This window comes from Sceloporus undulatus, chromosome 1 (genome assembly GCF_019175285.1).
Source record: "Sceloporus undulatus isolate JIND9_A2432 ecotype Alabama chromosome 1, SceUnd_v1.1, whole genome shotgun sequence".
NCBI classification, from domain to species: domain Eukaryota; kingdom Metazoa; phylum Chordata; class Lepidosauria; order Squamata; family Phrynosomatidae; genus Sceloporus; species Sceloporus undulatus.
In genome coordinates, this window is record NC_056522.1 from 271762237 (window position 1) to 271789200 (window position 26964).

Sequence of the window (26964 nt, forward strand, 5' to 3'; positions counted from 1 at the left end):
GAGGCGCTGTCACCAGGCGAGGGCGAGGCCTCTCCGCCCTTCCTAGGCCAGCGGGAGCGGGAGCGGGGCCGCCTCCTCCTCTCCAGGAAGCAGTAAGCGGCGAGGAGGGCCCTGCCGGACTCCACCCTCTGCTTCCGCACTGCTGCAGATATAACCCGGTTTGAGGCCGCTTTAACTGCCCTGGCTGCGCTGGGGATCCCGGGGAGCTTCGCAGGCTTCAGATTTCATATTTGTAATTTTTATAAATACGTAGATGTTTTTGACAGTTTTAATCGTTGTGTTTTTATATATGTTGTTACCCGCCTTGGGCCCCACTTTGGGAGAAAGGCGGGATATAAAGCAAAACAGACTGTAGTTTGTGGGCTTCCTGGGAGAACAGGCTGAGTGTCTCAGAACTACAGATCCCAGAACCCCGTTCCATTGGGCGGCGGCAGTTTGATATTCATATTCAAATGTGAATTCAAATGGCTTAAACTCAAAATGTATAGCCAATGCATCTTCTATACTGCTATTTTCCTAGCCCTGCTAAACTGAGGGTTGTGCAAACCTTTTTAAATTATATATATATATATATATATATATATGCCAAATAATATTTATTAATGGCATAAATTCCATACAATAAGAAGCAACAGCATTGCTATATAGTAGCTTCGTCTGTCTATTTTCTTTCCATAACCCCCTTGAGATGCTTCCTTACATCACAATATTTATAGGAAACGCATACTTTTGCTTGTCATTCTCCTCAGTGTCTTATCTTCATACTTATATTACCTTTTCTCGAACCCATTACCTTCGCTCTCCTTGCTAGCCTTTGTTTGCAAGTATGTTGTCTACCTAGACTTCTTCTTCACTAATTTGAACTTCAATAGCTTAACCAAGTCTAATCCCTTTAAAAGGTTTCTCTTCGGATCATATAAATCTTTCGCCTTTTAAAAACTATAGTATAATGGATTACAACTTGAATCAGTTTAAAATGTATTGAAATGTTTTATAGGAATCTGGCGTTCTAAATCCCGCACAACTTGCTTTGACATTCCCATGTTCTCATATCTGATTGAATGAAACAACCCTGCGAAGAATTAGCCTGCAAAGGGGGTAAAGCAGTGCTCCCCAAACTGTGCCCTTTAAGAGATTTTGGACTTCAGCTCCCAGAAGCCTCAGCCATGTTGGCCATGAGTCTGGGATTCTGGGAGCTGAAGTCCAAAGCCCCTTAAAGAGCTCAGTTTGAGGACCACTGGGTTAAAGTCTTGATTTAGTTTAGTTGCCAACAGATGCAGACATATGGTCCAAAACACACTACAGAAATAATCCAGTTTGACACTGCTTTAACTTGCCCTGGCTCAGTGCTAGGGAATCCTGGGAATTGCAGTTTATTGTGGCACTAGAGCTCTCTGTCAGAGGAGGCTAAATGTCTCACAAAACCAGTTCCCCAAATTCTCTAGCATTGAGCCAGGGCAGGTAAAGCAGTCTCAAACTGGGTTATTTCTGCAATGTGTTTTGGACCATATGTCTGCATCTGTTGGCAACTAAACTAAAGTCATTTTATAAACAGGCTGTTTTTGAGGAAGAAGCAGTGGTGGGGATGTGTCTTTAATAATCTAAATTATCGGTTCTTGTTCTGCTTTTTAGGAATCCAGTGGTCGGACAGTTGGAGTAGATTACTCAGCTATGGACAGGAATCCATCACCCCCTTCCAGTGATTCAGAAGAAGAGGCAGTAGTTGCTGGAGATTCCATTGGAAATACCGTTTATAGCAAGCACTGGCTGTTCAGTGTCCTTACAAAACTAATTGAAGTAAGCTACATGCATTGGTTGTCTGCCTGTGTAGAGCAGAATTCAAAGATATAGGTGTGTTAGTCTGTAGAATCAGTATGTAGAGAGATCTTCCAGCACCTCTGAGACTAACTGAAAGAAAGAAGTTGGCACCATGAGCTTTCCTAGACTTCAGTCTACTTCCTCATAGGCAAAAAGCTCATGCTGCCAACTTCTTTCTCTCAGTCTCAAAGCTGTTGCATAATCTCCCTACATACTGTGTAGAGCTGCTGGGAATTTTGTGACATGAAACTCAGCAGTGCCAAAGTAGACGTGAGGATGGCTAATAATATATTGCCAAACAGTATATTATTGTGATTCCCTTTGGCAGTTTTAGATGCTATTCAAACAATTCCTTGTGCATGTGTATAAAATGTAAATGCAAGGCATGGAAAAAAATAATGTTTTCTCAGAAGGTAAATTTTTCCTATGTTTGCATTCCTGTTTTTGAATTTGCTTTATTATGGTGTTGAAGGCTACATTCTCAAATATGTACTATGCTTGTCCATGCCACTAATTTCTTGCTGTAGTTTGTAGTTATTAAATGTTGCAATCCTATTAATTTGGGAGTAAGTCTGTAAATGGGATTATTGAGCTGTACAGGGGGTTTCTCGGTTGGGCCATGCTGATATAAACGCAACTGAAAATATAGGAATGTCTTGTGCGTTATATTGCTTTATGTATGCTTTCTGTACACTGTGATGAATGGTGGACAGCTGCTACATGAATTAGTTTTCACCCCATGATTCTCCTGGTGGGTCTCAAGGATGCATTTTAGTTTACTTACAAGTGATGTAATATTATTCTTCATTTAGTTTCTGTTTAAAATCAGCTGGTTTTGGTGGCTTGTGTTAGTGAGAAGCAAATCGTGGTATTTTAGGAGGTGATTTTCCACCTGATTTTTAATAAATGGGTGGCTGGGTCTTTGAGGGTCTCCTCAGGGGCTAGGGGTAACAAAAGTAGGGGCTGCACAGGGTGCTTTAATGTGTGCTTGGCTTAATTTTTTAAATTTAGTAATAACCTGATTGTGGGTTATAAGTGCAATAAAACAAAGGGGCATTTTGCCAGTACTAGTTAATACTGGGATGGAAATAGTACTTAATATCCCATTGGGAGCAAAGTTCTTTTTGTGTTATTTTGAATGGGCCAGCTAGAACAGGGTTAAGACTTCTTTTCCCCAGTCCCAAACTATTGTTGCTCTTGCTATTGTAAAATGTCTTATTGAGTTCAATAGGGTTTGTTTCCTCATAAAAGTTCATAGGATCACAACATTAATGCCATTAGTTTACTTTGGTTCCTTTATCAATTTGTATTTTTACTTCTCTCCAAGTTTCTCACTCCCCAGAAGGATGATGCTTCTGAGTTAAACAACGTGGAAGAAGAGGTAGAGTTAGAAGAAGATATGGAGAATGTCATTTGCAAAGTATGGGATATGTCAATGGATAAGGTATTACCCATTTTGCTGTTTTTGTAAAATGTTGAAATTACCTAGAAATAAGCTTGTCAAAGAGAAGAATCATACATAGTTATATGGTTGCTACAAAGAGAGCTCAGTTGCTAAAATGTATAATCTGTGTTATGGTACTCTTGTTATCACTTTCTTGTTAGTCTTTGGTAATGCTGTCACACTCAAGTGACTTGAATTTTTGATGCTCTATTTTTAGAAAAAAAGGCCAGGTGAAGAATTTTGGATATTGACTATGATATGCTGAATTTGATATACTGCAGTTTGATATGTTAGAAGAATTATTGCAATTATTTTAGTAATGGAGAGTTCATATCATGAGTCTTTTTATGAGAAAATATTTTATCTGCCAGAAATCACTTGTGAATTATGGAGCCATTTCACAGCAGGTGGGATTTTTATGAGAATGTCTAGAATCGTATTGGATATCTTACGCTTTCTTAATGTGTTCATGTGCGTTCAACAGGCTAAATACCTTAAATCAGTGATTCTCAGACTTTGGTCCTCCAGGTGTTTTGGACTTCAGCTTCCAGTAGCCCCAGCTAGCTTGGTGAACAGTCAGGAATTGTGGGAGCTGAAGTCCAAAATATGTGGAGGACCAAAGTTTGGGAACCTCTGCCCTAAAGGTATCGTATTCTGTCCAATCTTGGAAGCTAAGCAGGGTCAGCCATGGTCAGTACTTGGTTGGGAGACTGCCAAGAAATATCTGGTGGTCTAAGTTATGCACTGAACATTAGAAAAACCATTTCTAAGTATTCATTGCCTAAAAAACCCTTCGAAAAATTCAGGGGGGTTGTCATAATGTGACAGGAGACCTGAAGGGACATGTATGTGTATATGCCTTCAAGTCACTTGTCAAGTTGTGAAGAGCCCATGAAGATCAGATAGGATGTGATGTCTTTAAGCTTTTTAGGCCCTCACACTTTCATAATATCTTGCATCTTGCAACAATTTACCATATATACTGATCTATAAGTCTAAAAATGCATGACCCAAATTTGACCCCAAAATCCTAGGTCAACTTATTTATGGGTCAGTATGGTAATGTGATAGCAGCTCATTCAGATTTCCCCATGCAGTTTCTTTTTGTCCTGAGCCAAGCAGATAGAGTCCTTGGTGATTGTTTGATTGATTGCTATTTGTTTAACAGTCCCTCTCCCACTCCCTCGCTTCGCTGTCTAAGGAGTGAAGGCTGAAACACTGAAGCCTTGTATTGATTGCTGCTTCCCTCTTGCTGCTCACATACACACTGAAGGAGCCTCCAAGTTTTACACTCGACCTATCCATGGGTCATGTCAAAATCCATAGTTTTGGCTCCAAAACTTGCCTTCAATTTATACATGAGGTTGACTTATAGTTGAGTATATACAGTACATGACAACTGAATGGAATGTTTTTTTATCATTGAAACTTGTACTTAGTTGTCAGCAATCATTCACTTGAGAAGTAAAGATGTAGCAAGCAATGCAAGCAAACAAACCCTGAAATGACAAGTTTTATTCTCTACTAGATAAATAAGAATGGAAAAAATGCATACTATAAAGTTCAGATGTTACTTGAATCTGAACAAAAAAGCTATTAAAAACCCCCAAACACTCTTATTTCCCCTTTCTTCTACAATTATCATTAATACATAAAACTTTCCTGTTTTCAGGATGTGGCTTTATTTCTACAAGAGTTTAACGCCCCTGATATATTTATGGGTGTATTTGCCAAGTCTAAGTGTCCTCGACTTACTGTAAGTATTGTTATGAATGGATACCCTATTTGTTAATAATGCTTTGTGCTTTGTTCTTTGAGATACAAGTCAGAATGGAAAAATTTGATAATTAAGGTGCTAGGATTTTGCTATGCTGGGAAAAAACATGAAATGAAAGTATATCATTAGGATCTAATAGAGTTTGATCCATTCCAGACCCCTTGCAAAAATGGAGGCTCGCGCATATTCAAGCCTCATAGGCTTGAATGAGGTGCACCCCATGCGTGCGGCCTGGGTGCATGTGCTGGGTGCGCACACCATTAGAAATAGTGCAGGTTGCCCCTCTGCGGATATTTAAGGTCAAGGATCTCAGACCCATGAGTTAGGAGAGGCGCCTGTATTTCTGAAGTTCCAATAACATTTGTTGGCCATAGTCCAACTGTACCGGGATGAGGCATTTTTTATTTTATTTATTTCATTTCTGTGCTGCCCTTCTTTCAGAAAGGGACCCAAAATGGTTCACAGATAAAATCATTTAAAATTTTTAGCAATAAAAATATAAAAATTAAAACCATCTAGCTAAAAACAATATAAAATTATATTAAAAATACAAAAGTTAAAAAACATAACTAGAGCACATCCCCTGTATAAAAGCCATGATGATATGTTAAAAGCCTGCTTGAATAAAAAAAACTTTGCCTGCCAGTGCAAGGAAAGGTGCTATGCTAGCTTCCTGTGGAAGGGCATTCTAAAGGGAAGGAGCAGCCACAGAGAAGGCTCTCTCTTCTGTCCTCAACCAAGCGAGCCTGTGATGGTGGCAGGACTGCGAGAACACCTTCCTCTATAGATCTTACGACCCTTGCAGGTCTGTATGTCTTTCAGATACAGTCTTTTAGAGGCATGGTAGGCCACTGACAGTCACTACTGACTGCCTTCTTCAGCACAGTGGAGTTCAAATGTTCCTATTAACTGCACAGTCAAAAATGTTCTTTTTGAGGCAGGTTGGTCAAGAGCAGGGGTAGGCAACCTTTTTGAGCCGGGGGCCGGGTTGCTGTCCCTCAGACAACTGGGAGGCCGAAGCCAAAAAATAAATAATTAAATAATTTAAAAAAAATTGAATATATAAATAAACCAGGACAAATGTAGGACAAAATTTTCAAATGGAAGACATTTTTTTTTTAAAAAAGGGGAAAACATGAAAAAAATTGCTGATTTTTTAAAAAATGTTAATATAAATGCATGTTTCTGAGGCTTCTATAGACAATTGCCCCCCAAAGGCCCTGGTGGCAATCGGCGGCAGAACCGGGCTGGGGCCAGTCCCAAGGCCTTGCTGGGCCGCATCCGGCCCGCGGGCCGCAGGTTGCCTACCCCTGGTCAAGAGAGTGCTGATGATTCAGCTTTAGCCATTCTTGGTTGAAACTGATTATCTTGACTCATTCCAAGACTGGCTTTAGGTCCACTTTTGGGAGACAATTCGCCTTAGTTGCTGTTAGTGGATGTTCTTCTTTAAGAGATGATCAGGAGTGTGACTTTGTTAATTCTGTTTGATTTCTAATTGTCTTTTGATAGCATTGATCACTGTATCTTCCTGGACTGTGTTCAGGATCTAGGAGTACCAATCTGTGGTCATTTGCCTTTCACTTACACTGTGAGATTCAGAGAATAACATTCAATGCCTCTGACTTGGTCTCCTGAGAGTTGAATAGTAGGGTGCCATTGGGTATTCTTTTCTCCACGGTATTTAAAGTCTAAACAAAACAGTTCAGACCAGTCATTAGTTGATTTGAGCAAGGTATTATTAGCATGCTGATGCTAACCAGCTCTATATTTCCATTAACATCTGAATCAGGAGATTCAGACTATATTCATAACCAATGTAATAAACATTGTCAACCATCTTACTGACTCTGGCTGCTGAAAAGTTCCCCAGAACATCAGGAACCCAGGGAATTCATTATATCACTAGGGATAATATTTTGTTTTCACTGTCCTTTTTTCGCCATCCTACACAGTTTTGTGCTGATTTTAAGCAGCTTTATTATGTATTTAATGTATTTAATAACTATACTATATTTGGTGTTTCAGGAAATCTGTGTTGGAATATTGGGTAACATGGCCTGTTGCCAAGAAGTATGCATGTCTATTAGTAATGATGAGAACCTTGGGTAAGTGATACGTTCTGTTCCTGGATTCTTGTTATTTACAAAAAATAAATAAATAAAATAAAATAAAAATGACATACGAAATAATAAATGTGGATTAAACATTGCAGCTCTTCCAGTCCCCAGCATCAACTCTTTCTGCTATTAAGGTGCTACTGATGCACATGACCTCTGTGTTAGGGTAAAAACCAGACAAGGAGAGGCAAAGTAACAAGGGGAGGGGTTTGGTTTAAATTTGAACAGTTTCGTTGGTGTGTCTGAGCTCAGTGCCAGAATGTAAGCAGTTGAGAGTAATTGAAAAAAATAATAGATAAATCTAGAATAATAGAATCATGTTGGAAGAGACCTCAAGGGCCATCTAGTCCAACCCCTGCCATGCAGGAACTGTCAGTCAAAGCATCCTCAACAGATGGCCATCCAGACTGTTTAAAGATGTCCAAAGAAGGAGACTCCACCACACTCCGAGGGAGTGTGTTCTACTGGCGAACAGCATTTACTGTCAGGAAGTTCTTCCTAATATTTAGGTGGAATCTCTTTTCCTGTAGTTTGAATCCATTACTCCAGGTCCTATTCTTTGGAGCAGCAGAAAACATGCTTGCTCCACCCTCAATATGACACCCCTTCAAATACTTAAACAGGGCTATCATATCACCTCTTAACTGTCTCTTCTTCAGGCTAAACATACCCAGCTCCCTAAGTCTCTCATAAGGCATGGTTTCCAGATCCTTCACCATTTTGGTTGCCCTCCTCTGGACACGCTCTAGCTTTTGTATTATAAAACATTTGGGACAGGGACAAAAGGAAGTAGGAAGAACTAAGAGACACTGAGAGAATTTCTTAAGTAGTGGAGAAATAATGAATTGTTTAAAAGTGTTTGTCTGAAGGAGGACAAGAGAGCAATGAGGGGAAAATAGGATTCAAGTTTAAAAAGGAAGAGAAGAAGAATATAGTAAGATGGAGGGAGGAGATGGGGCAGGACTGGGAGAAAATGTCCAAGTAGCTTATATAAAGTTAATATTTGAAGGAATACCAAGAGGGTATATGGAAGGCAAAAAAGAGGTATTTATAAATTCTTAAGTAAAGAAGAAATTGCATGATTTTTGGGTTTCCATATGAGTGGATAACTCATGTTATAGTGCAAGATTAAGGTGGATATTATTAATATAATAATAGTTTATTTATATTTTCCACCTTTCCGAGATGGATCAAGGCGGCATTACAATTCACTAAAATACACATAAAACAAATCGATAAAATAGAATAACAATTAATATTAAAACTAACTCATCATCAAGTGGCAGTACAATAGAGTTATACAACAATTGGGGGATGGGAAATATCTCTTATATAAGGTCAGGTGGGTAAGCTTGCTGGAAGAAATCCATCTTAAGTGCTCTCTTAAATGCCTCCAAGGAGGTAACAAGACGGATCTCTTCCAGAAGACCATTCCACAGTTTCGGAGCAGCTGCTGTAAAGGCTCTCTGGGAGTTCGATATAAGCCTGGTTGATTGATGTTCTAACACATTCTTTCTGAAAGTGCCGGGCAGATTATGTAGGGAGAGGTGTTCCCGCAAGTAACTCAGGCCCAAGCCATGTAGGGCTTAAAGGTGATAACCTTTAAATATTAGCCGAAAGCTGAGATTTTTCAGTCGTGAGGTAGTTAAATGTTGATTGTATTATATGTTTAATATAGTAATATTAAGGTATAATCATAGAGTTGGGATTCCAACAGCCATCTAGTGCAACCCCCTTTGCTATCTCATTGGAATTGTTTCCAGTTGTCTCTCTAATATCTCATCTTAAAGCACTTCCCTTCCATCCTGAACAGTAGCTTAGTGGCAGATCTCATGCTTTGCAGAAAGCCCCAGGTTCAGTCCTCAGCATCTCTATATGGGGCTGGAAAAGACTGCTGTCTAAAACCCGGAGAGCTGCTGCCAGACAGTGTTGACAGTATAGCTCTAGATTGGAACACACAAAGTATGGCTCTGGGACCGTATGTGGCCCTCTCAGACTGTTTTTGCAGCTCTCAACCCCTCCATGCTACCTGGATTGTTCCTTTTCTGTTAGAGAAAAAAAATTGAATTGCCTCCCTTGATGCACCCAGGAGCACCAACTGATCTTTTAAACAGATTGCAGGGACACACTGTGTTACTCAACAGCAAAAAATAAAGCAATTTTTCAAAATGAGAAGTAGACATTCTTGTCACTTTTAGGGAGTATTTGGGGTTTTTTTATGGTCAGTGTGGTTCCTGAAGGGATCTTGGAACAGAATATTGGCTCACACACTTATGCAACTGTGCTCTGGATGGTCCAGTGGTCTAACACTGTTTACAACACCTTCTTATGTCTTTCAGATATAGTCTTTCAGAGGCATTGTAGGCCATTGACAGTCACTAACTGACTGCCTTCTTCAGCACTGTGGAGTTCAAATGTCTCTCTCCCCCTATTTACTGCACAGTCAAAAATGTGCCTCTTTTTGAGGCAGATTTTGACTCATGTATCCAGTACAGACTTGAAACAGGCAACAAACTTGTAATTGCTATTCTCCAGCTAGTTGTTGGTGTAGAATTGTAAAGTAGTGGCAAAACATCTACTCTCATTCAGGCTCTTCTTACAAATGAATGTAGGCATTCTGTACTTAGTGCTGTCAGCAAAAGTTATATAGCAAATCTGTGCACAACCAGGAGCTTGGAATCAGAGTTCTAGGTTGGTATTCCTTATCTATGAATTGCAATTGACTTTAGTGATTGTAGTAACAAATGGTCCACTACTGTACTTGCTTGATATAGTATTTTTACATTGTAAAGTTCAGATAGCTATTCAGGAGATGATGGTATGTGGTTGGACAAAGATTCAGAAATCATGATTGGGAACGTTTTACCACATGTGGTGGGTCTGTAACAAAGCAAAGCAGTTTTGGGGGGGAAATATATGCAGCAATGAAAGAAATGTTGGAAAGGAATTTCCCGAAAAACCCGGAGTTATTTTTGTTAAATATGACAGGCGTGATAGGAAGAGAGACTGAAAGAACATATTGGAAAATTGTGTTATACATGGTGACAGCAGCAAGGTTGTTATACGCTCAAAAATGGAGATCTACACAGACCCCTACATTAAAAGAATGAACTAATAAATTGGTAGATATGAGAGATTCAGACAGATTGTCTAAAAGGTTAAAAGGAGAGAAAGAGGAAGAGGATAAGGATAAAGGTGAATGGAACATAGTAATACGGTATGTGGAAAGAAGAAAAGAAAGTTAGTAAAAGGAAAATAAAGGAGAGAAATAAGAAAAGAAAAGGAAGATTAGGAATGTAAAGAGGTAAAGAGCGAAAGAAATGATTTGTATATAGATATATGTAAAGGAAGAATGATGATTGTAAAGGAAAATTGAAAGAGTAATATGTAATCTATAAAGGACTATATAGGTTGGAAGTACTAGGATGTGTACAGGGGGAAGGGGAGGGGAAGGGTAAGAGGGTGGGGGGTTTAAGGGGGGAAAGGGAGGGAAGGGAAAGGGAAGGTACAGACGATATGTATGATCTTTTATTGATGAATACTGAAAATAAGGATGTAAAAAAAAAGAAATCATGATTGGAAATTAATCCATGGTGACTCAATGTTCGTAAGTTTGTGGCTGACCTCTACGGTGTACTGTTGCTTTTCCAGACAGATGGTGCTGCAGCGTTTATGTGATTCTGATTCTCCAACCCTGCTTGAAACAAGCAGGTAAGCTTGTTTTTCATCAGCAACTAAAATGTTTGGGAATAAAATACTATTCTGTGTAGTGTGTTAATGCATATGAAATTCAGTATGATGTAATTCTGAAGGTTCTTTGCCATTATTTAAATTTCATATTTGAATTAAATTGAATCTTTATGTGCCAGATTTTTATTTTCATTGTGTTTCTAATATGCTTATTCTTCATTTCTGTGTAGAAAAATAATAGTGCAATCTTGTATACGTCCTCCCAGACATATGTTTACTACAGTAGTATTTATTCTTAATTCTATATAATTGGCAGTCTAATTTACTTTTATTTTAACTTATGTGTTTACTTCCATTTTCTCTTTAGGTTACTGCTGACTTGCCTCTGCCAATCTGAAGTGGCTGATATTTGGGTGAAAAGAATTCGAGAAAATCCATTGGTGTATGATTGTACCTGCTTTATTATGTCTAGTTCTACAAATGGTAGGCTGTCAAACAGCTTAAGTTACAATCTTGTCAGTCTTGGGAATATAAGGAAAGAGGTACAATTGTTTCTCAAAATAGAGGTTCCAGTGATTTCCCAGTATCTGTGAAATGGTCTGTATCAGAGGAATTTTGAAAATATTTTTAACAACATTTTGTACCAAGCTTTTTAAAAAGGAATATATAAAAATCCCCATGATGAAAGTGATTCAGAACACTTTGGAGACATTGCAACAATTGCAACTGTCTTTATGTTACCCCCCCCCCCGCCCCCCATCATTATGATTGATCCTCTTTTTGATATGTACAGCCAGCCTGTTGTATACATGAGTGTCTGGGGGTTTCTGTTCCTGACTCTCCCTCCACGGATGCCATAAATGGCAGGATCTCAAGTCCCATTGTCTATAATGATGTTGGACCAGGCATGCAGCCATGCCAACAGGATTGCGTGCACTTGCTGCCATTGGGGAGAATGAGGCAGGTCTGTCCATGGATGCTCTAGTCTGTGGATGGAAAGCCCGTGTATCATAAGAGCCAACTGTACACAGGCATAGAACCTGCATATGGAGGAATGTCAGTAAAGTTTAGCTAAGATCTGTTTTTTTCCTTATAAGGCATGACACCTGTGTTTGGGTACTAAAGATGTGGGAGATTTGAGACCGGTTACTGTTAAACCTATGGGGATTCCTCTGTGTTGCGCTAATAGGATCACATTCTGTGTAAACCTAATAGGTACCACAAATCTGGATTTGTGGGCTGGCTTTTATTTACATTTGGAGGATATACAGTCAGCCCTCCATATCCATGGATTCAAGCTTCCATGACTTAAAAATATTTTAAAAATATATAAATTCTGAAAAACAAACCATGATTTTGCCATTGAATATAAGGGACACCATTTTACTGTCCATTGTATTTAATGGGACTTGAGCATCCATGGATTTTAGTATCTACAGCGGGTCCCAGAATCAAGCCCCAGCAGATACCAAGGGCCCAGTGTACATGCATTATACTAAATTTGTCAAATGATGCAGCCAGCCCAAAATAAAGATGAACATACACTAGTGCTTTGCAATCCCAATTCTCTCCCTCTCCCCTCTCCCTATTTATTTTAAAGAATCCATAGAGGAGCCCTGGTGGCGCAGTGGTTAAATGCCTGTACTGCAGCCATTCACTCGAAACCACAAGGTTGCGAGTTCAAGACCAGCAAAAGGGCCCAAGCTCGACTCAGGCTTGCATCCTTCCGAGGTCGCTAAAATGAGTACCCAGACTGTTGGGGGGCAAATTAGCATACTTGCTAATTAGCTTACTTGCTGTTCACCGCTATGATCTTTGGAATAGCGATATATAAATAAAACAAATTATTAATTATTATTATATGCAGGATATCTTAAAATTTACTTTCTGATGACATCTGAACATCTGTATCTTAAAAAGCTTCATTAAAGCTTATGTTATAGGCTTCAGCATTCATGATGGAAGTTACCAGAACTTTATTATGCTTAATTTGACCTAGCTCACCATACAGCATTGGTTCCCAGATGTGGCTCCCCAGATGTTGAGACTGCAAATCCCATCATCTGTAACTATTAGGAGACTTGAACTCTCACAGCAGCTGGAAACCCAATATTGGGAACATTGTCATACTATATTTAGGGGTGTGGGTGCTAGGGAGTGTATAATCATCATCATCATCATCATCATCATTGTAACAGTGAACAGTGACCAAATTATCAATGGGGAATTTAATTAGCTCAAGGTCACGAGAGGAGGCTTGTTACTACACCTCAGGGATCGCCCCTTCGATCTGTATACCAGGAACTAGAAATCTAGAAATGAGGCAGAAGCTCTAAGTACAATCAGTGTCTCTTTTATTGGAAACAGGGATTCAAACACACAAGCACATACACACATACATTCATACCAGACTCAAGAAATAACGTAGTAAATGTGGGATAGATATTAGGCTTTCTAATGGAAATACTCACCTGATGTAGAGGTTCTATCTTGGGAAGTCCAATTTTTGTGTGGATCTGAAGGTCTGCGTAATATGTAAGGTTTAGCAGACAAGTCAGAGAGAGAGACTCTTGACTTCAAACTGACATAGCTGTTGTCTGCCAGCAGTGAGAGTGGCTAGTAGCAGTGAGTGTGGCTGGCAGCAGCCAGTGGCTGGTAGCAGCACATTCCTAAATTTAGGAGACCTTTTTAAGGGTCTCTAGACAAAGGGCAAGCAAAGGAAACTGTTTGAAGTGTATTTCACATCTTAACCAAATGTTTTGATCTAACCCAAATATTTCTGCCAGAGTAGGGACCCAAATGGCTATGCAAATGCCATTCCTTTGATTCAAATGGTTCCCCCTCAATCACAAAGAGAGACATTTCCTTAAGACACTTCCCTGATGGCACTTAGCAGCTCCTTGCATGATCTCATCAAAGCTGGGAAAAGAAATTTGTTTACATATCAAAACTCATGGCTTCCCCTTGTTTCAGTGGGAACCTGTTCTTTTAGATCACATGCGAGGGCCATATATCTATTCAGGTCAAGATGCATTTTTTGATATCAAGATGCAGGTCAGAGATTATCATTTAGTCATATTAAAACGGTGTAGATCAATGCCTATCGTTTGCCCCCCCCCTTTTGAAATACGCAGTTCGAACAGTCTCTGTGAGAATGAAGCTATTTCAATTAAACCTTTGTCTGTAAAATTTTGAGGTGACAATATTAGAGGAAGGGTTATGACATCAGGTGAGTATTTTCCTTAGAAGGCCAGTACTAAACTTCTCTGGAACTCATTCACACATACAATCACACTCAATACATGTACATTAAGCAATGGTTGTCATGAGAATGTATGCAATATACATTCCAGCAAATGAAAGCGAACAGAACATGAAAAATTTACAATGGCAGAAACATTGGTGATGCCAATATTCAAAACAAATGAAAGAGAGCATAAACCATCTTATGACTATTGTAGCCAAGTTTGTAGGATAAAGACTAATGCACCAATGTACATTAGGCTGTCAAGAAATGAGAATGATAGTCCAAGCTGTCGACGAATGAGGTAGTGCAATGAAGTTAACAATGTCCAACAAAATGGAGGGGGAGTGGATTGGAACTATATCAGAACTCAGACCGACATGAAGTCTGCCTGGATTCTAAGACAGAACATAGACAAAAGATTTGAGGGACCTTAAATAGGAAAAATCTTGCCTCAGGCGAAGAGTTGTTTCCACATTTCAAAGCAAAGCCAAATCTACATATTAAAGATTGCTTGATCTATAGAAGTCTTCAAGGTGAGAATGGTTCTGGCCTGGCAAAGCATCCTGGCCATAAATCTGCCTCAAAGGTGTGAATGACCCTTTTCTGTTGGCAACTCCTATCTGGGCCTCTTTGATCTATGTTTCAATAGTCTACGTGACCTGTCCATCTTGTAGTGATGGAGAACTCTGTGTCAGGTATCCCATCAGGCACTCTGCATAGGGTCATCAGAAGAAAAGTCATCCACATTTAGGATTTTAAGGCACCAATGCTGGTAACATCATCATCAATGGATTTGCGGCTGCATAACTTGCTTGGGAATTGGCCACGGACTCTTTGATCCAGTTCTGAGGTTTATGTTGTTTAATTTTTAAAAAGTTAGAAGGACTGAATTGTCTGTAAATTCATAAATACTTAAATTATGGTTAATCTTTGTTGTAGTGGAACTGCTGGTGAAAATAGGTGAGGTGGTCGATAAATTGTTTGACTTAGATGAAGAACTAATGTTAGACTGGATTAAAAAAGGTTCTCAGTGGTCAGTGACACAGCCTGTGGATGATTCGTCCAATGAACATCAAGTTATTAAGATTGTGCCTTGTCTGCTTGAAGCTACAAAACAAATTAGGTATGTAGATATCCTCATATGTATGTGTATACACAACATTGTATTGCAGCTCTTGATTTTTGTATTGTAACTTCTAATCTTAATTTATTTTAACAAAATCAAACAAAAAATTGGGTCAACAATATTAATTCACATACTTTTCTGCCACATAATATATTTTAATTCTATCATTTACCCCAGAATTTCAGAGCAGTGTACATGACTCCCCTTCTTGCAGCTTGAGGTAGGTTGACTGGCCCAGAATTGACTAATAAGTCTCATAGCTGACTGGGGATTTAACCTGCATCACTCTGATTGTACTTTCTGATTGAACAACATCATACTGTTTTTTTTTTTCCTTTTGAGAAGGTGGTTGTGAAAAGCCAATATTTGAAGCTCCCACCATACCAATTCCTAGGAAAGGAAAACAAAAGTTCTGTTAAATATAATAGGATCATTTTAGTAGCAGACATTTGGTTCTTCTTATACTTGCAGGTATCAACAGTGTTTCTGAAGAAGCTTAAAAGGAAAGTTAGTCTTTGGAAAGAGCTGCTCAACAAATCTTGCTGTGACTTTCATTACCTTATTGGTTCTTCAGCTCCTTTCTATTCTAGGAATCTTGAGCTGCCTATCCAAGTTGGAGACCAATCTTTGTTGAATTTTCTGCTTGAAGGCAAACTATTCTTGCTTGCTTGCTTTTTCTGCTCACAGCAAAATTACTCAAGTATCAAGTAATGTAAAGAAAGAAATAATGCTGCTCATTTTCCTGTCATAGGGACTACTTGAACTACCATTTGGGATATAGCACAACATAGACTTGATTATTGCTTCTTAAACTATCTGGTGTTTTTCCCCCCAGTGTGCCATGGATCAGTACCATATTTGTGCACACTGACTGTAAGACTCTTTCTTTCCTTGAATCCTACTGAAAACTAGCAGCCAATAGCTCTGACCACCAGACTACCACTGGCCTAGATGATATTGTATCATAAGTCCATATTCTTCCTTCATCCTCATTGTACACCATGTACAATGGATGTTTGTAATAATATAAGCAATATGCTTCTTTTCTGTAGACTTGTGCTTAACGTGGCAGGTGAAATTTGTTCAGAAAATAAAAGAGCTCCAACTAAGCTATCTTCTTTTAATATTACTGGAAGTGAAGCCTTAAGAACAGTTTTTGAATGTAGCCCATTCTACCCATCAGGTAGAAATATTTTAATAAATACTTTTTAAATACTCCATTTCTAAACAGCACTTATAACAGCCTTTGACACTGTTGATCACTGTCTTCTAGTTGATATACTTTCTGACCTTAGGTTCTCGTACTCTGTTCTTGACTGGTTTAGAACTTATTTGTCAGATAGATCTTTTGCAGTGGTCATGGGTGGTCAAGCTTCGTCTTCTGTTCCGTTATCTGTTGGAGTTCTCTAGGGCTCTGTTTTGGGTCCCTTTTTGTTTTCTCTCTACACATTGTCTGTAGGAAAGCTCATTAGTTCTTTTGGCTTTCCCTATCATTTGTACACCGATGACACTCAGCTGTATCTTTCCACCCCTGACCTTTCTCCAGGACATGAACAGCAACTTTCATCTTGTCTTACAGCTGTCTCTCTGTAGATGCGGCATCAACGCATGAAGCTCAATATGTCCAAAAACAGAGCTTCTTGTTTTTCCACCTGTCTACTCTTCAATACTTCTTTTCTGTTTCTGTTGATGACATTTCTTTTCAACTAGTCCAGGATGCCCGTAGTCTTGGTTTTATTTTTGATTCCTCTCTTTTGTGTATCCCCAGATCCAGGCCACAGCCAAGGCCTGTAGATTCTTTCTCTACAATAATTCTAAAATCCATCCATTTCTCTTAGCCTTTACTGCCAAGACCCTGGTCCATGTCCTAGTGGTATCACGATTAGATTATTGTAACCTCCTTCTGGCAGGGCTTCCTCTCTCACACTTCCATCTGTTGATTTTTGCCCAGCATTCAGCTGCATGCATTATTACATCTGCCCGCTGCTTTGACTATGTTTCTCCACTATTATCATCCCTTCACTGGTTTCCCTTCCCCTTCCGTATAAGCTCTTGTTGTTGACTTTTAAAGCCCTGCATGGGCTGGCCTCTCCTTATTTATCCTCCATTCTGGTAGTCAAGGTCTGCTGTCCCAGCCTAGGATTTCTACTGCCCCGTCCCGGATTCACCCCTTCTCACTTGCTTCCTCTCACTCCTGGAACCTCCTTCCCCCACAAGCAAGGGTCATCACTTCTTTAACCAGTTTCAAAACTGAATTGAAGACTATATTGTTCAGGAAAGCGTTCCCAGGCATTGTGTGATAGTTTATCTGATTGTTATCTGAGACCTGATATTTGATTTGATATTCGATTTTTTAAATTTGTTGTCTGCTTTTTTATCTAATTATATTTTGTATTATTATCTATTGATTTATATGTATTTTGAGGAATGTACGCCATTGGCAGATTTCATTTTTATTGATTTTATTGTTTGTATGTACAGCGCTGAGTAAATCTACAGTGCTATATAAATAAAGTATAATAATAATAACCATAATAATAATTCTATACTGCAGGTCAGAGAAACATTCCGAAGGACTTGATGTTTACATGCATATCCTACAGCTCCTCACGACTGTGGATGAAGGCATTCAAGCAATTGGTAAGATTTCTGAAATACAGTTTATTGTGACAATATTGCCCACATCCAGTGGTGGACTTGAATACTGTGTTCAGTTCTGGGCACCACAATTCAAAAGGGATGTTGAGAAATTGGAGTGTGTCCAAAGGAGGGTGACTAAAATGGTGAAGGGTCTGGAAACCATGCCCTGTGAGGAATGATTTAGGGAGCTGGGGATGTTTAGCCTGGAGAAGAGAAGGTTAAGAGGTGATATGATAGCCCTGTTTAACTATTTGAAGGGATGTCATATTGAGGAGGGAGCAAGCTTGTTTTCTGCTGCTCCAGAGAACAGGACCCAGAACAATGGATACAAGCTACAGGAAAAGAGATTCCTCCTCAACATTAGGAGGAACTTCCTGACAGTAAGGGCTGTTCGACAGTGGAACACACTCCCTCGGAGAATGGTGGAGTCTCCTTCCTTGGAGGTCTTTAAGCAGAGAGAGGGTGGATGACCATTTGTCGGGAATGCTTTGATTGAGAGTTCCTGCATGGTAGAGGGGTTGGACTGGATGGCCCTTGTGGTCTCTTCCAATTCTATGAAGTTCCAAGGGTTTGTTCAGCAAAATATTAGGAAGTTCTGTATATTGAATGACTTTTTCCTTTTTCTTCTTCTTCTCAAGTACAGTCTCCTGATAGTGGAAAAGAAACTTGGAGTTTGTTGTGTGATCTGTTTTGTTCTGAAATCTGCCAGCCAGATGATCCATCAATTATTGTTCAAGAACAGAAGACTGTGTTGGCTTCTATATTGTCTGTTTTATCAGCCATCTTTTCTTCACAGACTAAACAAGAATTTGTCAAGATACAAAAAAGCAAGTATGGTTTTTCTTATCAAAAGAATGAAACTTTTCAGATAACTGAAAGTTTTTATAGAGAAAACAACTTTTCAAATTATAATATAGGTCACAGTAGTAATAAATGAGAAAAATGAGGAATATGCTAGAGATAGAAAGAATATTAAAATGTTTTAAAAATGGTAAAAAACATTTTTCTCAAGTGTTGGGAAACTCTAGCAAAGGGAATCCTGGACTTGATGATAATCTCTGCAAAATTCACATATAGTATTTTTGTGCAGAAGTATTATTTTCTACAAAGAAAATGCTGGTGTCTGTGTAGAAAATGCTTTATATGCAAATACCACCCCATACACATGTGAAATTCATACAGAATAGGTATCCAGATACAGCATTTGCTGCACAGAAAATACTACTTTGCAGAAATATTATTTTTTTGAGAAGCAGTGACATTTCTTGCACAGAAAATTATGTTTCCTGTGCAGAACTACCTTGTGCAGATGTGCAGAATTAGTCTCATACTGAATAGTCTTTGAAAACTCTGCAGTAATTGCTAGAATTACTCATTGCTTCCTTTGTGAACCAAATTATTTATAAGTTACATTCCTATAATATTCTATTTTAATATAATATTTCTGTATGTTTTTAACTATATGGTGTTTTTTAATGTTTTAAGCTGCCCTGAGTCCCAGCTTTGGGAGAAGAGAGGGATATAAATAAACATAATAATAATAATAATAATAATAATAATAATAATAGAATATGCTAATCTCCTTGTAGTCAGGTCTGTGTTGGGATTCTAACTGTGACTTACATATATTTGTAAGTTCCATGCTGGCTGGACTCCTCTCTCCCTTTTGTGGGTTATGTTCCTTTGCTGTAGGGTGCCTTTCAAGGCCTGATCATTTACTGCAAATGATTGCTTGAGTTGCCTAAACAGTGGAAAGATCTGAAGATGCCAGCCATGGATGCCGGCGAAACATCAGGAATAAATTCTTCTAGAACATGGCCACATAATCTGAAAAACCCACAAAAATAGTGGAAAGATTGATTTTATTTCTCCATTAAATATCAAAACCTCTTTGCTTCTGGAGAAAATCATTCAAAATATGTTCATCCATAACTTTTTGTAAAACTTGTTTTCATGTCAGATATGCCTCTGATTGATAGCTTGATAAGAGTCTTACGAAACATGGATGAATGTGTAAAGAGATCTGGAGTCAACTTAAACAAATCCAAATCAGAGGAGCCTGAAAAGTTGGGAATAGCTGAGGAAGATTGCCATTTAAAAATCGTGAAGGACATCTGTTGTGAGTTACTCTCCACTATGCTTCTGGAAATGTCAAAGGTAAAAATCATATGAACGTGTGTATGCAGAAAATATTTTGTTTCACTACTGGTTTTCTATGTAGTGTAAAGACTGCTGCAATCATTTTCAATAATAGAAAATTTATTTTTTGAAAGATGTGGGAAATGGAGTTCATCAGATGTGCATAATTCACAAGATTGTTTTGCCACCAAAAAAAAAAAAAAAAGATGGTCAGTGTCCTCTGTGTGTGTGGCCAGCTTGTATTTAAAGTATCACAATCTGTACAGAGTGACTCCAGAGTCTGATTAGAATGTTAAGTTACAATAGGTTGTAGACAGCAGGGTACTTCAGAAAGTTAATACCTTTGTTGACTGAATTCTTTTCATTAAATACTTGAATTTATTTTGAGTGAAAGTGAATGTATATTTATCCTCATATTTAAATGTTGATTTCTCCATTCTGGTCTAAGATATCTTGTAGGCCAAACAAGGCAGTTGTTTACCACTCCTGTACTCAGCCTGATCAAAGTTTCCAATTCTTTCAAGAGGCATACATGAACCTTACAGAGAAACAGGGCTTTCTCCATTATTAGAAACTTGGGTATGGATGTTCAGATACAGAGTTATTATTGCTAATATTAAAACATTTTGGCTTAGTGCTTTGAAGTTCCAAGTAGCTTTCCACTGGAGCATATGGGTTTGCATTTGTCCTCTGACTCTTGAGCTCACTTGTCAGTATTTTATAACAGGTTGAGTATCCTTTATCTGAAATGCTTAGGACTAGAAGTGTTTTGGATTTTGGATTTTTTAAGATTTTGGAATATTTGCCTGTTTATAATGAAATAACTTGGAGATGGGATCCAAGTCTAAACACAAAATTAATTTATGTTTCACATACACTTTATACACATACCATGAAGATAGCTTTATTATTCATAATTTTGTGCATGAACCAAAGTTTATGTATATTGAATCTTCAGAAAGCAAAGTGTCACTCTTAGTCATCCATGTGGATAATTTTGGACTTTGGAATATTTTAAATTTCCATAAGGAAGACTCAATCTGTACCTGTACCTGTATGTAGTCCTATATAGACATAGGTTCAAAACACTGCAAAAATAATCCAGGTTGAGACCACTTTAACTGACCTGGCTCAGTGCTAGGGAATCCTGGGAATTGTAGTTTATTGTGGCACTAGAGCTCTCTGACAGAGAAGGCTAAATGTCTCACAAAACTACAGTTCCTAGAATTCCCTAACATTGAGCCAGGAAAGTTAAAGCTGTCTCAAACTGGATTATTTCTGCAGTGTGTTTTGGACCATAGTCTTTTATTCACTTGGCTACTAAGTAAACTAATAATGTTTTTTTAAAAACAACAACAAACAAACTTGAGCTATGTTTATTGGACTAATACTTGTTGAGTTAATGATTTGATGATGTTTTCAGGAAAACATACTGGAGGGGCTCAAACAGGGCCATTTGAATGAAGAGAAATGTTCCTGTGTATTTCAAAACCTCCTCCCTGAGTATTTATCTTCGGTATGTATTTCCTCTGAAATAAGTTATTAAGTTTTAACTTTACTGTAAGATAGGCTGAGAGAAATTGCTCTGGTATACATATGATACTTTACTATCGGAAAAGTCAGAAGTCTGTGGCTGAAAATTTGGCTGGTAAATTAACGCCACCATGTGAAATCCATTCCCATCTCCTGAAAGCTGTGTACACTCTTTGACCCTTTGTGCACAGCTTCCCAAATTATTTTGTCTGCTGAAGCATTGGAGTGTTGCTATCAAAGAATGATTGCAAGGAGTGCAATCTACACCTTGAACCTGTTAAGATACACTAGAAAGTCAGTGATAGTAAGTTTAATATAATTGAATCCAAATTTCTGTGGGTACCTAGAATAGGTTGTGTGGCTTTGAAAGGAAAGTTCAGGCAGCATGAAGGTGTTTGAATTTCAGTTGTACTGCTTTCAGTGCCTGTACAAGCCAAGCACATTTAGTGTTCAGGAGGCATGTTTTGGTGTAGCAACAAGAGTCAAGGTATTATTTAAAATACATTATTTTAAATATGTATTCATTGTTTTCTAACCTGTGAAAATATTTTTTCTTTCTTAACATAATTAAAATAGTATATATTTACATTTTCATGACAGCCACAAAAATAATATTTTAGGAAGCATGCCTTTGTTTTTCATTACTTGTATTCATTGATGCTGGTGAAGGTAGAAACCTGGAACATTTTTAAAGTATTGGACACTTCATAAGAAATAAAAAGAAATAGGCAGTAAATATAACCATAACATGGATAGTATGAACAAGTGCAGAGTCAGCTACCCTTTTTCAAGTGGTATAAATAGTCAGTTTTGTTGCTTCATTAATCTGTTCAAGATGTTGAACTAATTAGTTTGATTCAATCCTATGTCTCACCTGATTCAATTGGTTGACACTAATATTTTATTTCCAGGTAAAGAGTTTTCTTGTAGTGCTGCATGAAGTTGATCACACCCTTGCTGACAGCTTAGAGAACAACTTCCCAAGCTTGAAATTACAGACATAGGAGCACATATACCATATTTTCTTGCTGGAAGATTTTGAATTTTTTACTACTGTGTAAGAAAGTAATGTGACAATGTTTTTTTTTAAGTTTAAATCCTCTGTTGCTTAAAATTGTTAGCAAGGAAAATAAGATGAGAATGGAAATGATGGAGAATGGCATAAAGGACAACTTAATAAGCACCTGAAATATTTGTTTTTATGGAATAAGTTTAAATGAGAAGACAACACAAACATAGTTTTATATGTTAATAGCCATCGGTGTTGCGAATCTTAGTGTTCTTGCTGAAATAATGAAATAGTTTCATATATTTTTGAAGAGTGTTGAATTAGCTATAAATAGTAATACTGGTTAAGAAATCTAGTAGTTTTTGTTTCTGTCATAGAAAGAAGACAGAACATGACAGATGAGGGGGAACCAAACACACTCTGTTTGGTGGACCAAGCACAGCCCCTTCATATGTTGTTGGATTGTAATTCCCAGCATTCCTCAGCACTGGCTATGGATAATGGGAATTATGCAAAATAGTGTACTAGTATTTAATTTTCTGAAGGGCTATAATTATAACTGGTCAAAGAGCTGCTTTTTGCAGGCCTCATTAGCCATAGAATTTTAGCTGTGAAACAAATTTAAATTAATGAGCTCAGAATATCATACCATGACCAGGATCCAGCTAGGAACAACTATTCCATTTGTACACAGAATGTTAATGCTACAACTCTCCCCCTGAATGTCCAAAGCTCCCTTTTAATATGAAAAGGATCCTTCAGGAAAGTGACACATATAATAAAATAGGATACTGGTAGAAGGATTTTTTTTGTCACTCCCATATGTGAATGGAAACAAATTTGGATTTCATACAGGCATTTTAATACTAAAACAAGTATTGATATCTGTTTTGTATGTATATTTAGTTTTATGATAGTTTTTATTAAACACAATAAAATAATTTTGTATAACTGTGTTATGTCACATTTGATAAACTCTCTTGTTGATGTAATTCAAGATATAGCCGTATTAGTCCGTAGTATCAATATGTAGTACTAAGTGCAACTAAAGAAAGAAGCTGGCATTTGTCTACTTGATTCATTTGGATTTTCTTGTTGATTCATAGTTGTGTCTAAAAGCCTGTTGTTGAAAAATATGTTTTCCAGTTACATCATCTGAATGTAGGTTGGATATCTGGCAGTATCTTTTAGAGTTTATGTTGGAATTTTGGGACAATGGTGCTGAGTTTTTGGGGTAGAAAAGAGCTTTCTGGGTGTCACAAATGCACTGCTACCACTGTTGGTTTGTTTCAGGACATTTATCCCTGTCCCTTCCCAGCAGTTGATCTACTATATACGCTTCAAGGAAAATAATCTGTCATTTATCATGTAGAATGCATGATGATAACATGGTATCACATGTTCAACTTTGGCTATGTGATTATGTCATCAAGGATAGAGCGTCCCCTTTTATGGGACTTTGCTAAATGGAGGAGGCCAAAGGAAGTATACTGATCCATTACCAAGTAACCATGAAGTATTAGATATGCTACATGGCCCTCGTAGACACTGAAACTGCCAAACAGTATGGCACAAATCATGTTCTACTTCAATGAGAACAGCAAGGTGAAGAAGCTTCTATGCATTCAAGTGCATACGTTTTCTGTACTGCATTGCTACTGCGCATAAGAGCCATGCTGAATCAGACTGAAGGTTTATTTAGTCCAACATCCTCTTGACACAGCAGCTAATCAGTTGCCTATAGGAAGCCTGTGAATAAGACATAAGAGCAACTGCATTCTTTACCTTGCACTCCACAACAATTGATATACAAAGGTATACTGCTGCTAATATTGGAAGTGTGTTTTAAATGAGCAGCACATCCCCACTCCCATTCTGGAAATGAAATGTCCAAGTACATGTCCTACTGAAAGCAATGTGGTATGGATAGAAAGCATTTGCAATTCGATGGACATCTTATTAAACCCAAGATTCAAGATCCAGTAAATCGTTAATGGAACTGCAAGAGCAAGCTTCGCTAGTGGATAGGGGATCTGCCTCGGTATACTACAGTGGTGTCTGACTGCACAATGTGGCAAGTCAGAGATGGTTGTCATGGATCAGCAGTAGAAAGATGTACTTTGCATCCTGTGCTTTCAAAAGCTTCCCAGAAAAAAAAGTTAAATACTGTAAGAAATTAGAGACCATATTATTACATCCCTTGAAAGAAGTGTTCAATAGCATTCAAAAGGATGGTATACTAGACACGTGGAAACAAGCCGACATAGTCCTAATACCCAAAGAAGGGAAAGGAGCCCTGGTGGCGCAGTGGTTAAATGCCTGTACTGCAGCCATTCACTCGAAACCACAAGGTTGCGAGTTCAAGACCAGCAAAAGGGCCCAAACTCGACTCAGGCTTGCATCCTTCCCAGGTCGCTAAAATGAGTACCCAGACTGTTGGGGGCACATTAGCTTACTTGCTAATTAGCTTACTTGCTGTTCACTGCTATGATCTTTGGAATAGCGGTATATAAATAAAACAAATTATTAAATTATTATCCCCCCAAAATAGAGAACTGTAGACCAATTTCCCTCATGTATGTAGATTATAAAATCTATACAGCCATCTTGACAGCTAGACTGAAAGGAATATTAAATAACAAAATTCATGAGGATCAGACAGGCTTCTTGGCAAAAAGACAAATGAGGGAGAATATCAGAATAGCACTAGATATCATAGAATAATATGAAAAAAATAATGACAGACAATTGGGGATGTTTCCAATTGATGCGGAGAAAGCTTTTGGTTCCGTTAATTGGGATTTTATGTTTCACGTTCTGACAGAGCTACAAATTGGGGGAAAAGTTTATAGGATGGGTTAAAAATATCTACCCACAGCAAAAGGCTAGACTAAAAAGAAAAAAAAGTGAGGAAAACTATAGCAATAGCAGCTACATTTCTATACTGCTTCAAACTGAACTAAGCATTCTCTAAGCGGTTTACAATGTGTGAGGCAACATTTATATGCACAGTTAGTTGCTGCTAACTGGAAACAAGATAAGTTAGTAGTATTTGGCAAGAATGTCATTTTGTGTCTTTGTAACTCATACATTCAATCTACAGAATTCAAAGGCACAATAACTTACTAATTTTAATGGAACATGATTGAAGTTTTAGTAATATTCATGTATATATGGAAGATTATGCCTTGGTCTAGTTAGCATAAAGCCTTCCTAAGAATTGCACCCAGTGTATTCAGCTGCTGATGATTTAAAAATCATGTGATTTCCATGCAAGACTGAACTGGCAGAGAAGGTTGCTTTTTTTACCTGAAGTCAGAATAATTTCTCCATGATGTGATACACATTCTCAAATACAAGACCACAGAAAGAACTGAAAGATTAGGATCGAAAAACCCTTTGAGTTACTGGGCATCTTGGCCTTGTCAGGTAGAATTTTACCTTGTTTTGAGCTAACCAGCCATAAGTTAAGTAAAACTGACATGGTATAATTTTGTTTAAAATGATATTGGTCTCCTGAGAGAAGGATGCACCAACCACAGGGAACTGAAGTTTCTTTCCTGTGTATGCTGTCAAGAGTCAGCACAAAATAATCTAAACTGTCTGAGAAAGCATTTATATTTGTATATTTCTTACTCTCATAGAGAATTTTACACAGCTTTTTCAGTATTTTTAACTCCAAAGTGTCATTTAGGGTCAAGATAGCTACAGCTATGTGTACAACTCACCCTCTTACACACTAGGTTTTTGTATACAAATTGAAATAACAGGACTCTCCTTTTCCTGGTCATTGTGAAGTAAAAAGATAATAAAGGTATCAAACACTTTTCAAATAGTGCCATATAAAGATTACTTTTGCAGTGTAAAGCTAATTTTATGCGGACCAAGTACACTTCACAGAATAGTGGATAACAGACTATTCTGTCTGTAATATAAAGATAATGGATTATAATTACAAGAATTACCAATACTTACATTCTTAAGTATGTACTGATTTATTTAAACTATTTATATCCTAATAATGAAATAGTCAGCTTAGTGTTTTGTAAAATACTGTTCCTTAAAAATCCAGGAATAAACTTTAAGAAAATGAGGTCTAGCATAGACCCTAGCTAGCATGCTACTCACTCTTCAAAAGTGTGATTTTAAAAAGTTACTTTGGCGGGATACAAACCGCCGCTTTGCGGCGTTCCCCCGCCGGCGCCATTTGCTCTGCGAGGGAGCCGCAGCATCCAAACCGCGCGACTCCCGCGCGGAGCAAAAAAGAAGCTCCATTTCGGAGCTTCTTTCTGCGGCGCACGGATGACGTAGCGAAGCGCCAAGGGCGCATTCGCCAAGTCATTAGCGCCGCGACACGTCTGGACGCTATGCGTCCAGTACGTAAAGATGGCGCCGGCCATGTAGAAGGGCCGGCGCCATCTTGT

The 26964-nt window shown here is 38.2% G+C and overlaps 1 protein-coding gene across 3 annotated transcripts; it reads left to right on the forward strand.

Moving 5' to 3' along the window:
- Positions 1-23617, forward strand: SAAL1 (serum amyloid A like 1). Of its 3 annotated transcripts, none has more exons than XM_042444845.1 (13): positions 1-158; positions 1633-1797; positions 3146-3262; positions 4935-5018; positions 7065-7144; positions 10808-10867; positions 11214-11329; positions 15033-15216; positions 17774-17859; positions 18498-18686; positions 19820-20016; positions 21422-21514; positions 22443-23617. In XM_042444845.1, the coding sequence occupies exons 2-13, from the start codon at positions 1672-1674 to the stop codon at positions 22533-22535; spliced, it is 1425 nt and encodes a 474-aa protein (XP_042300779.1). In that variant the 5' UTR covers positions 1-158; positions 1633-1671; the 3' UTR covers positions 22536-23617. The 3 variants fall into 3 exon arrangements, with proteins under 3 accessions (XP_042300779.1, XP_042300778.1, XP_042300777.1); XM_042444844.1 differs by having other exon boundaries at positions 74-92; XM_042444843.1 differs by having other exon boundaries at positions 99-232.
- The last annotated feature ends 3347 nt before the right edge of the window (positions 23618-26964 follow it).

What these genes read in the sequence shown, in the direction of transcription:
- SAAL1 (XM_042444845.1), top strand. Translation starts at nt 1,672, where the DNA reads ATGGACAGGAATCCATCACCCCCTTCCAGTGATTCAGAAGAAGAGGCA. An exon ending in AGTAATGATGAGAACCTTGG is followed by an intron (nt 7,145 to 10,807) that starts GTAAGTGATACG and finishes TTGCTTTTCCAG; the next exon opens with ACAGATGGTGCTGCAGCGTT. An exon ending in TATGTCTAGTTCTACAAATG is followed by an intron (nt 11,330 to 15,032) that starts GTAGGCTGTCAA and finishes TCTTTGTTGTAG; the next exon opens with TGGAACTGCTGGTGAAAATA.